The sequence below is a fragment of the Motacilla alba genome, chromosome 5, assembly GCF_015832195.1.
Source record: "Motacilla alba alba isolate MOTALB_02 chromosome 5, Motacilla_alba_V1.0_pri, whole genome shotgun sequence".
Lineage (NCBI taxonomy): Eukaryota > Metazoa > Chordata > Aves > Passeriformes > Motacillidae > Motacilla > Motacilla alba.
Window position 1 is genome coordinate 22,358,520 of NC_052020.1, and position 12,211 is coordinate 22,370,730.

A 12,211-nucleotide genomic window follows, 5' to 3' on the forward strand; every position below is an offset into this window, starting at 1 on the left:
GAGAAGAGAGGTTGTGGCCAGCTCTTTGGGCAGTGCTCTTACTGTCACCAGTAGGATGCTTCTCTAGCTCAGCAACTTTGCAAATACCATATTTTTTTCCCTTTTTTTCCTTTTTTTGTTACAGCTTCAGAAAGCATCATCTCAGTACCCACCATCATGGAGGATGATGACCAAGAGGTGGATTCTGCTGATGAATCAGTTTCCAATGACATGATTGCTGCTACAGATGAGCCTTCTAAGATGTCTTCTGCAACGGGCCGGAGGATACGGCGGTTCAAGCAAGAGTGGCTTAAAAAGTTTTGGTTTCTGCGGTACTCCCCGACACTGAATGAGATGTGGTGCCATGTCTGTAGGCAGTACACAGTGCAATCTTCTCGGACTTCAGCCTTCATCATTGGCTCTAAGCAGTTCAAGATACACACAATAAAGCTTCACAGCCAGAGCAACCTCCACAAGAAGTGCCTGCAGCTTTACAAGCTCAGGATGCACCCAGAGAAGACAGAAGAGATGTGCCGAAATATGACCCTGCTCTTCAATACAGCCTACCACCTGGCCCTGGAGGGCAGGCCCTACTACGACTTTCGGCCTCTGGCAGAACTACTGAGAAAGTGTGAACTCAAGGTGGTGGATCAGTACATGAATGAAGGAGACTGCCAGATCTTGATTCACCATATTGCCCGCGCTCTCCGAGAGGACCTGGTTGAGCGCATCCGACAGTCTCCCTTCCTCAGCATCATTCTGGATGGGCAGAGCGACGACTTGCTTGCAGATACAGTTGCGGTCTATGTGCAGTACACCAGCAGCGATGGGCCTCCAGCAACTGAGTTCCTGTCGCTTCAGGAGCTTGGCTTTTCTACAACAGACAGTTACCTTCAAGCATTAGATCGGGCTTTTTCCAGCCTGGGAATACGACTGCAGGATGAGAAGCCAACTATCGGCTTGGGAGTTGATGGTGCTAACATTACCGCCAGCCTGAGAGCCAACTTGTTCATGACAATCAGAAAGACCTTGCCCTGGCTCCTCTGCCTTCCCTTTATGGTGCATAGGCCCCACTTGGAAATTTTGGATGCCATTAGTGGGAAGGAACTACCATGTCTCGAGGAGCTAGAAAACAATTTGAAGCAATTGCTCAGTTTCTATCGTTATTCTCCCCGACTCATGTGCGAGTTAAGGGTCACTGCTGCCACTCTGTGCGAGGAGACCGAGTTCCTGGGGGACATTCGAGCAGTGAAGTGGATCATTGGGGAGCAGAATGTGCTCAACGCTCTCATCAAGGATTACCTTGAGGTTGTGGCCCATCTCAAAGATGTCAGTGGCCAGACCCAAAGGGCAGATGCTTCTGCCATTGCCTTGGCCCTCCTGCAGTTCCTGATGGACTACCAGTCAATTAAACTCATCTACTTCCTGCTGGATGTGATCGCTGTGCTTTCACGCCTTGCCTACGTCTTCCAAGGGGAGTACCTTCTTGTGTCACAGGTGGATGATAAAATAGAAGAGGCCATCCAGGAGATCAGCCGGCTAGCAGACTCCCCTGGGGAGTACTTACAGGAGTTTGAGGAAAACTTCCGTGAAAGCTTTAATGGCATTGCTGTGAAAAATCTACGGGTGGCTGAAGCCAAATTCCAGTCGATCAGAGAAAAGATCTGCCAGAAGACCCAGGTGATCCTAGCCCAAAGGTTCGATTCCCGCAGCCGGACATTTGTGAAGGCCTGTCAGGTATTTGACCTTGCAGCTTGGCCCAGAAGCACTGATGAGCTCATGAGCTATGGGAAGGAGGATATGGTACAAATATTTGAACACCTGGAGACAGTTCCATCATTTTCCAGAGAGGTTTGCCGAGAGGGGATGGACACCCGAGGGAGTCTGCTGATGGAGTGGCGGGAACTCAAGGTGGATTATTATACCAAAAATGGTTTTAAAGACTTGCTCAGTCACATTTGTAAATACAAACAGAGATTTCCCCTCCTAAATAAAATAGTTCAGATCCTCAAAGTCCTTCCCACCTCTTCAGCCTGCTGTGAGAAGGGGCGCACTGCCCTGCAGAGAGTGCGCAAGAACAACCGCTCTCGGCTCACGCTGGAGCAGCTCAGTGACCTGTTGACGATTGCTGTTAACGGGCCGCCCATTGCCAACTTTGATTGCAAAAGGGCACTCGATAGCTGGTTCGAGGAGAAGTCAGGCAATAGTTACGCGCTCTCGGCCGAAATGCTGAGCAGGATGTCATCTCTTGACCAGAAGCCGATGTTGCAGAGCATGGACCATGGCTCTGAGTTTTACCCTGATATTTAGGAAGGAATGCCTCAGATCAGATAATTTTTTTAATCTATACTCTAAACTTTGATATATTATATAAAATATATATATTATCTATATTAAGGAAAAATCCACACTGAAAATTTAAGACGATGTGCGTCTGATAGAAGCTAAGCAGAATTTTAAAGATTGAGACAATGTTTAGACATTTACTGGTGTCTCCAACCATGGCAGCTGCAATGTAGGTGGCAACATTTCATTCTTTAGAAGCATGTGCTGGGGCCATACTCTACATGTTCAAACTTAACAACCTATAAGCTAGACAACGGGTCTTTGTCAGCCTCATCCTCCCAGCGGTTTCCTTTGTATGTGTGTTGTCAGTTTGCTGGGTTGTTTTTTTGTTTTGTTTTGTTTTGTTTCATTTTGGGGTTGATTGTTTTTGTTTGTTTGTTTGTTTGTTTGTTTTCCCCTCGGTTTCAATCTCTGCCTCTCTTTCCATTGTTCAGCCCAGTTATTGAGCCATTTGAGTCTTTTGTTGACAACCATCAGATTTCTGATTTCTGATTTCTGACAGAGCAACCCGTGAGTTTTGTTGCCCCCAGCTCCATCCAGTTCTCTTCAGTTGAGTGGAAGCTTTCTTCACTCAAAAAATTACTGACAGGAGAGGAGGGCTGGGGGCATTATTTTTGGTTTTTATTCTGATTTAGAAACAAATGCCTCCACTAAACTGTGATGCCCCTTTCTCAGTTCTCCCTACCTTTGGGCTGTAGAGTAATACTTGGCTTTCAGCTCCTTTTATGATAACCGTAGTATCAGTCTATCATACATATGTTATAACATGATGTCATGTGCAGACTATAAAATAGCAAAATAGAGAAGGCAGGGGGAAATTTTTGCATTTATATTTTTATATTGTATAAGATAAATATATATATATATATACAACTATTCATTCAAAACCAGGGCTGCTGTGGAAGCTAGACAGCCAATGAGTCGAGAGCCACCTCTGGGCGGAGATTCAAAGGCTTAAAAATTATATTCTAATTTACATTATTTATATCATGTCTTTATAATCCTAGATTGTTGTGGGGGTTTTGTTTTGTTTTGTTTTGTTTTGTTTGGAATGACTGAAAGAAAAACCTGCTGCAGTTTGGTGGCAGGAGCTATCAATGCAAGATTATCTTGGATTATATTCATGTGTGATGTCCTACAAAGGTTCACTTACTCTCTTGTGACCAAGGTAACATGTTCCACAGCACAGCAGACTGATGACAGCAGGGAGAAGGGATGCTCTGCTTCTTCCTGTGAAATATTTCTTCCTCTCTTGAAGGAATGCAGAGTCCAGCTGAAATGTGAATGGTGGACTTGCACCTTCCATCACAAAGAGATTGTTTTGTGGGCTTGGGGCTCTTCTTTGTTTTATTCTTTTAAAGTAAACAAGCTCCATTCACACAATATCACTTCAGGTTAGAAAAGAAAAAAAAAAAAAAACACAAAAAAACCCCAACCAACCAAAAATAACCACACAAACAAAAAAGGTGCAAAAACTCCACAGATGCTAGTGCCTTGCCCTGCTGATGTGGCATGGACAGCACCAACCTGACCAGACCATCGTGGGAGTGAGACATATTGTCCAAAAGGTGTCCAAGCCAACATGTTCTCACTTCCCAGAGGAATGAGCTTTGTGCCAAGCTGTGTTGTTTGGAAACATGATGGTGGTATCAGCAACACTGAACCTTTCCTTTTTCCTGTTACCCCCCCTGCCCTTGGTCTTGGTGCTAAGATATCTCTAGAACCGTTGCTGCTAGTTAATAGCTTTTCATTTATATAAATATATATATATATATATATATATAATATTATTTTATTTTTTAAACTTTTTTGTTTGTTTTCAATGGAGATGTAGCATGTTTGGAACTGATCTCTCTCTGAGTCACTTTCACTGCCAGGGTTCACGCACTGTCTTCCCCAGGAAAACACACTTCTACCTAGGTCTCACTCACCTCCTGCTAACCCCTTTGCCTTCAGCAGAACTTCACAGCCAGCACTGGCAGAGGTGTGCAGCCAAGCCGCTATGGACTGGTTCAAGTTTCAGACCACACAGGAACAGCTAGGCTGGTTGTTGGTCAGGCTTTTGGAAGTGTTTGCCTCTGTCCCTGTGGGACTGAGGAGGGACTGAGGCCACCCAAAGCACGAGTGGTGGCCTGTCCTTGTGTCCTGACGCTGCCCCTTCACTGTAAAACAGGGCCTTTCATTCAGATGGTCCGAGTGGAGCAGAGTGGACCCTGTGAATGTAGCAGTGAGGGCTGGTCAGGCCAGCCAGCAAGGGCTGGTCAGCACCCTCTGTAGCACTTACCCCTTGCCTTACCTCTGACAGCACATGCAGCCTGAGGCTGGCTCGGGCAAGAGAGGGCACCTGTGCCAGGGCCACCCACCTGCTGCCAAACTGCCGCCAGGGGTGCAGGTGCTGGGTGCTCTTCCTTGTGGTCCTCATGGAAATGTCACAAGCTATGTCAGGGCACCACACAGTTGCAACACAGGGGCATTGATATGACACACCTAGGAAGCGTGAAAAATGGCTTTGTTTTCATGTTTTCCTGTATTTTCTTACAAATTATATGATCAAGTTGATCCATTCATCCAGAGGAGTGAAAATTAAACTGGAAACCCCCTGCTAACTGTACAGCCTTGGGTGATTGTTTGCCTGACCATAAATTAGGGACCTCTCCACACAAGGTGCTCGTAGCTCTCCAGGCATGGTTTGAATTGGCTCTGCTCAGGGTGCTGCCACAAAGCTCTGGAGCTGCTGCCTGCCAGGGAGGTGGCAGGCTCTCTTCCTTTTTAAAGCTTGAGGAGATGTAAAAAGATAAAAAAGATAGAAGAACTGCTGCTCCATTAGTTTCTGACTGGAGATGGGCAAGGTGAACGTAGATCATAGAATCCATAAAACTCCATAGCTCTTTGTGGGTGGAGAGGAAAAATCACCTGCCTTTCTGTTTGCAGCAGCAAAAGCTCCTTGGCACAGAGGCCCATCAAAGTGCCTGGCCCACATGGAGGGAAGGAACATTTGGGGACAGTCTCCAGACACCTTTGGAGAGAGTAATGCTCTCCCAGGCCTTGTTTACAACTCTTGATCCAAGCCTCCTAACTTTTGCTACCGGGGAGGAAATGGCAAGGTGAGAGTTGCCAGTGGCCTGTTCAGAAATTATTCTTCCAATTTGTCATTCCTTCCCTTTGGTTCACTTGCAAATCCTGCTTTCATCAGTGACACCTTTCACCGGCAGCTTTTATTTCCAGTGGTGCAGTGAAATGTGCAGCATGTGGTGATATTCTCTGGCAGCCAGCTGACACAGGCAGAGCACTTGTTCCTTTAGCAAATAACTTTGCTTGCAAACAGTGATTCCCTGCCACTGGATGTTGTGGATACCCATGATAGGAAAGGTCAGAGACCCCTTACATTGGTGGTGAGGATAGACGAGAGCTTGGTAGAGCAGCTGGCCCAGCCCAGCCCAGCCCAGCCCATCCCAGCCCATCCCAGCTCCTCCAACACAACTCCCTGTTACCCGCACATCAGAAAATAAAGCTGGCCCTTTTCGTAGGATAATGCAGGTGCTTTACAAGCTTTGTCTCCAGGTTAAGCTGCCTATCTCAGGTCTGAAGCTCTTACTTTCATGGATAGTCTGTGGATGGAAACATGACTACCAGCATAGACAAGATAGGGAGGAGGGAGGATTATCAATGCAAAGCACCCTGGCTTCCCAGGGCTCCCAAGCCCAGAAGCAGGTGCAGCTCTGTGCCCTGTTTGTGTGGGCTCAGCCTGGTGGCAGTGAGGCCAGGAGGCAGCAGCAAGCATGGGGAGGGCTTATCAGGGTGCTGAGAGAGGCCTCCATGGCTCCAAGTTTGCCATGCATTGGGTTTAATCAATGCCTTTCCTGCTGTGCTGAGAGTGCGAGAGGAGCTGTTTCGGGTGTGTTGCTCACGGCGTCTTGAACTGGTTAGGCTACAAAGACAGAGGACTCAGTTTTTCTTGAATGAGCTCTTTATTGTCTCCTTCCCCTGCATCTTAGCTATGGCATCTGACTGTGAATAATGCACACTTCTCCAAACCCTTGGGTTTGTATTTCTAGCCCGTGGGATTTTTGGTTGCCAATTTCCCTTCCCCGCTTTTTGCTCAGGCTCCTTGCCTCTTTTACCCTGCTGTGAAGCAGAAATCTGTGAAGCACATTTAGACATGTCCTTCTGCAGGGCTCCCCCGTGTCCACAGGGGTCCGGGCCCTCCAGCCACGAGACCGACCTCAGCAGGGATAATCCTCACAAGAAACCAAAGCTCTTCCCATACAAGCAAAAGCACACGGCAGGTACAGGGGCTGCGAGGGGACACAGTGGGCAGGGTCCTCATGTAGTGTCTGCCTTGTCTGCCCGAACTGGTGATGCTTTTGCTGGTATGACTGTTCAGACATGATTCAGGCTCAGTCCATCTCTTTCTCACAGCACAAACTCAACCAGATGGCCCTTGGGGTCTTTGGAGTCCCCCTCCTTTCTTATCTCATGAGGATTGCTGTTTGTTTGACCAGTGCCTAAACAGCTGGCTTGCAAATAAGCAGCAACAGCCTCTGCTTTTGCAGATTCCCCTTTCACCCCTGTTAAAAGAGGTCTTAAAAGCAGAAAAATGGTACGTTAATCCCCCAGCCATTGTATCCAATGCAGTAATGCCTATGCAATTCCTGTCTCCCTTGGAGACACGTATGATGTGTGTGCATGTAAGCTAGTGTATGTATACAGTACATATGCATATGGTCTATATATTGTATATACGCACATCCCAGTACATATACACACAGTACAAAAGATTAAAATCACATGCTTATATATCTATAAATGAAATCCTATATATTTATATATTTCTATGTTTTCAGTAGATATAAAGATATAATATAGAGATAGACTCAACCACCCTTGTGTAAGGCTGGCCCTGTGTTCGAGCACAAGGCATGTAACACTGAAGACTTTGGACTTTGGGATGGTTTTAGCCATACACTGAGGCCTACATTTACATGTATAGCACTCTATGGAGAGGGGCTTGGCTGTGTTTAGGGCAAGGAGTTTCCTTGCCAGCATGTTAACCAAGTGATAAATAAGGATTGTTTAAGAATGGAATGTCTTGGTAGGGGAAAATGCTTGAGTGTCCTTCTCCCAAGAAAGCCTCTTGCTGAGAGCCTGTGTGTTCACACTTGGACAGACACATATCCACCCTCATATGCACTTTTGTCTCTCTGCATGGATGCGGTTGGCAACTGCGGGCACTGGTGCTGTGGAAACGTGGCTTTTTGCAGTTCCACCTGGTGTTCCTCAGCAGTTGCCGGCACACTCCTAGGGAGACCCTGTGCTGGCCAGCGCTCACGTGGCATCAGCGAGAGTGTGGGTGCGCTTGTGGGCATCAGTCAGCAACACAGCCATGGCGCTGGGATAAAGGCAGCAGGAGAGCCAAGGCGGTTTTGAGCGGAGGAAGGATTATGGCCACACAGGTGGAGCTGGCAGGGATAGTGTATGGAGCTGGAACAGTGCAAACGAGAAGGAGCCATGAAGTCGGAGCAATAGGGATGAGAGTGCGCAGTCCCAGTTGGGAAGGCACACTCAGCTCTGTTGGGTCAGGCTGGCTGCTGTTCTGCTGCAGGAGCCACTCCACTCCCTCAGGTCTCACAGCCGTTCCTCAGCCTGTGAGCAGCCTGCCTGGCCAGGCGCCCAGGGAGGCTTTCTGGAGGAAAGGGAATGATGTGATTGTATGGAAGACATGGTCAGTGTCACATGTGTGCCTTTGGGCCCCAGCACACAGGCTGAAGCACCAAAGGGTGCAGCCCTCTTACCCTCCCTGTGCAAAGAGACGCCTGCTTTCCCATGACCAGCATTTCCGTGCTGGGATGGGGGTGGATCAGCCCTCCCTGAATATCTGCTGATGCCTGTGGGATGGGCAGCTGTCTCATCCCTCCATCCCTCCCTTCACACAGCCAGTCATAGAACACTGGGCCTGCTGAAGCCTTTGGCTGACACCTGAGAGGTGCCTCTGGCCAGTCCAGCAGCAGGGGGTCAGTCAGCGAGCTGCTTCCCCACAAGGGTTGGGAGGGAAAGCATGGAGGTTTGCCTTTGCAGCTCCGCACCGGGCCTGCAACCACTGCACTCCTTGCCGTTTGTTTTATTTGTTGGCTTTGGTCGGGAGGAGGGTGCGTTGTAATTCCGACGTCCGAATGGATCATTACACTGGTTTTGCATGAGCAGACGCTGTGCAAGCTGTCCCCAAGCCCTGTCACACACCTCAGTGCCCTCTCCCAGGCCTCTCTCCTCCACACAACTGGTAATCCACCTCAGCCGCCCCTGCCCGGCGGCGGCTCCCCGCTCTGCCGCAGCCCCTCAGCCGCGCAGCACCGGCGGGGAGCTCTCAGCACCTGTTCCTCACAAACCTCAGAGACAGTTTTCTCACTCCAGCCCCCTCCTTCCGAAGCCACTGACACCCGCGTCAGCTCAGCCCGCGGCCTCGCCTCCCACCCGCCCTGCTGGTGGTGCTGCCGCTCGGCGAGGAGCTCCCATGCACTGCACCTCATGTCGAATAAGCTCGCTGGGCTACGCGGGGAACCACGTCTCATATGCTGTAATGTCCCAAATGCTACAGGAGGGCTACGGAGTTTTCTGCCAGTCATGGCATCCTCATAGACTCACTCACCTGACAGTTAGCAAAAATGCATTTCTACTTCCAGAAAATGAGGTTTTGTCTCAAACCTCTCCGTATCTGCATCCAAGCACAGCCCTGCTGAACTGTTTCAAGCGATCTCTCACCCACCCACTCACCTTCCACACACATATGAAATGAGAGAAAAATATCTAGACATCTATTACTATATATGTATTAATATGTTAATATCACTCTTTTGGAGACATTAAAATGTTATTACTTTACAGACTATGCTTTATAGTACCTGTGTGAAAGGACCTAGGACACTGGATACGAATAGAGCTATGTTGATATATCATAGTATGTACACAAGAACTTTCCTTTTGTCATATTATCCTTGTAATGTAAAATGATTGTTAATAAAAAAAATCATTTAAATTTATCAAGTTGGGTTGCTAATTCTTTAAATTGTTCTTGGAGGTTTATGTCATTTTGCCAGATGAAGGGCATCTAAGCTGATGCACTCCCGTTTCCCTCAGCCCAGGACTATAAAGAGCAAATGCAGTGCTGATTAATCCAGAAGGGTCAGTTGCAGCCCCCTGAGGTGCTGGTAGTTCCCCCTCCTGAGTGACTGGCTCCTGACTTGCTGAATGCCACTGCGGCCCCTTGAAGTCCTCACCTTGGCGAGCAGGTCCAGCATGTCCTGTGATGGAGCTGCCTTGTTTCCCCATGGGCTGGGTTATCCCAGTGCTGTGCCAAGGATGCAGCAGGGACATCAGGAGGTGGCACCTCCCAGCAGCCCAGGGCTGCTCTGGGTCAGCACTGGCAGCTCCATCAGCACATGCTATTTTTGGGTAAGGATGCAGAGTGGGTGCCTTTGAGGCTCTGCACACCCTTTCTAGTCAGGTACAGTGGTGTTACCCGTTAGCTTTGCTGTGGTGGGCTGGGTTGTTATGTGGATTGGCAAAGCTGTACATATGTGCCTGGTTTGGTTTGAAGGATGGGGAGACTTTTCTTGGGCTCTAAATACTCTAAGTCCAGGGGAAGCTGGGCTTTTTCTATCCTTAAAAGAGAGGGTTAACTTAACTTAGGATTCTTTTTTTTTTTTTTTTGACACTGGGCTCGCAGTTGATTAACTAAAGGTGCAACTTTTAAAACAGTTCAATGTATTAAGAGTATTTTTGTACATGGAAGGTCTTATATCTGCTAAATCATTGTGGGCAGGAGAGCCAATGTCTGAAATAAGTGCATGGGTCCATGGATTAGCCCTGGGCTGTGGGTGGTGTCTGTTGCCCAGACAGCTGAAAACATTGCCTCCATGGGCTGAGTCTGGCTGCTGCTGTGGATACACCTGGCAGCAAAGGCACTGCAGGGACTGTGGTTCAGGTTTGCATGGCAGTGCAAGCAGGGACAACCTTGCAAAGGTTTAGTCCATCCCTGGGTGACAGCTATAGCTACTATAGCTAAAGAGAAACGTAGGCAGAAAACAAAGCCCTTCCAGCACAAAGAATTGCTCACTCAGCTGTAAATGTGTCCATGTGGCAGTGGAGGGAAGCAGAAAACAAGGAGCAAGCTGTGCAACTGAGGATGGGGATCGTGGGTGTGGCACTGCTTACTGTGAGTGTTGATATTCCTGAGCTTCAGTGTGTAGGGATGGAAGCATCAGTAGAACTGAACTCCCGACAGGCTCTTTAATCCTGTCTGAAGGCATCCTGGTTTTCCAATTGGCCCAGGGGGAGCGTGCATGTAGACTCATCAATCCTCACAGGTGAAGGGCTGCGCAGAAATTTTGGGTTCAGAGTGAATGCCTCCAAATTTTAATGGAGAGTAGCCGCTGGGGCTGGAAGTGAGTGGCAGTTTCTCAGCTGAGAAGTGAAAACAGCCCGAAATTAGTCATCCAATAGGTCTAATAGGAAAGGTTGTTTTAGTGACTTCCTCAAAGTCCACTTCATTGAGCAGACCTCATATTACACACAGTTTGTCATTTTCTGGCAGCTTTCACTGTAGTGATTTAAAATTGCTTATTTTTGAGCAGTAAGCAAGCCCAGCAAAATCCTGGTGGTTGTTGGGGCTTAGCTTCAGTTGGGTTTCCTGGCCACCTGTCAGTCAGCAGTGGAAACCTCATCTCTGGGGCTTTTGCCTTTGCTAAGTCAATTGACAGCATGAAGGCAGGACAATACTTCACTTTCAGCAGCTCAGCCATGTGTAAAGAGTCAGAACTGCTTGTGAAATGCATTGCTTCACTGTAATTCATTTCCTACAGGCAATTTTGTGCTGCGGACTCTAGTTAGTCACCCTTGGCAGTGATCGGCCTCCTTGCTAGTAACTTCAAACCAAGGACTTAAAAGCAGGATCCCTTCAAGCAAAGTGCACTAGCTGAGTTTTTATCAGCAATGGAAACTTGCACAAAATTCATCTGATCTACGGCTAAAGGTGCCCTTCACTTTTAGGACTACTGATTCTCATGCCAATATGAGTGAAAAGGAAATTGAAAAATTCCTCAGCGATGGCTGTCATAGCATTAGAGCCTGCCATGCACTTCCCCAGATCTGCTGTTGTCCTGGATATGCTCCATGGAGTTGACTGTGGTTAGCAGCTGGTGCTAGAAACTTCATTTAGCAAAAAACTGTGCGTTTCTTCCTGGAAGCAGGAGGTGTGGAGCCTATGATGCCAAGAGCAGGTTTGCAGCACTTCCTGGGGCCCGTCTTCCCTATCTTACTCTCCTGAGGCAGAAGGAAAACACAGGCATCCAAGGACATGGGTGGGTTTAAACAGGTGGCCTCCAAGGTGTTTAAATCAGAGGGCAGAGGCAGATACCTGGGCAGTGCCAGGTCCAGCTCTGCAGTGGCACAGGAGACCAGAGGCTGTTTCTGGCAGGGCTGTCACCATACACCCCATAAATGGAGCCACAGCTCATTTACAAAGGGCTCTAAAAATATCTGCTGGATAATCAAAGGCTCCCACAGCACAGCATATGTGCTAGCTAGACTTTTTGACTCTCTGAAGTCCTCTATTTGAAGTTGTTTTGATCAAGGAGAAAAACAAGTGTGCTGTCTGTATGGCTGCCAGACACGCTGTTATGTGTCTGGGGACACTGGTGGTACCTCTGGAGGCACACAGGGTGGGAGAGCCTCGCAGAGGTGCCAGGGCTGGGATGGGGAGCCATGTGCAGCCGAAGGTCAGGAGTGGCAGAGCTGCACTCCAGGCCACCACCGCACTTTGTTGGTGTCCAGGAGTGCTGTCTGGAGAGCTGGGTTGTGTGTTTGTTTTAGGTGTGACCTGTTTTCTCAGGGG

The 12,211-nt window shown here is 48.3% G+C and overlaps 1 protein-coding gene across 5 annotated transcripts in view; it reads left to right on the top strand.

Moving 5' to 3' along the window:
- PRDM11 (PR/SET domain 11) overlaps positions 1–9,359 on the top strand; it is a 49,754-nt gene extending 40,395 nt beyond the window's left edge. For all 5 annotated transcript variants that reach the window (XM_038137912.1, XM_038137910.1, XM_038137913.1 and 2 more), the window contains one exon: positions 125–9,359. In XM_038137912.1, the coding sequence (XP_037993840.1) occupies positions 125–2,289 (2,165 nt within the window). In that variant the 3' untranslated portion in view covers positions 2,290–9,359. The remainder of the gene's footprint in view (positions 1–124) is intronic.
- Positions 9,360–12,211: the final 2,852 nt, after the last annotated feature.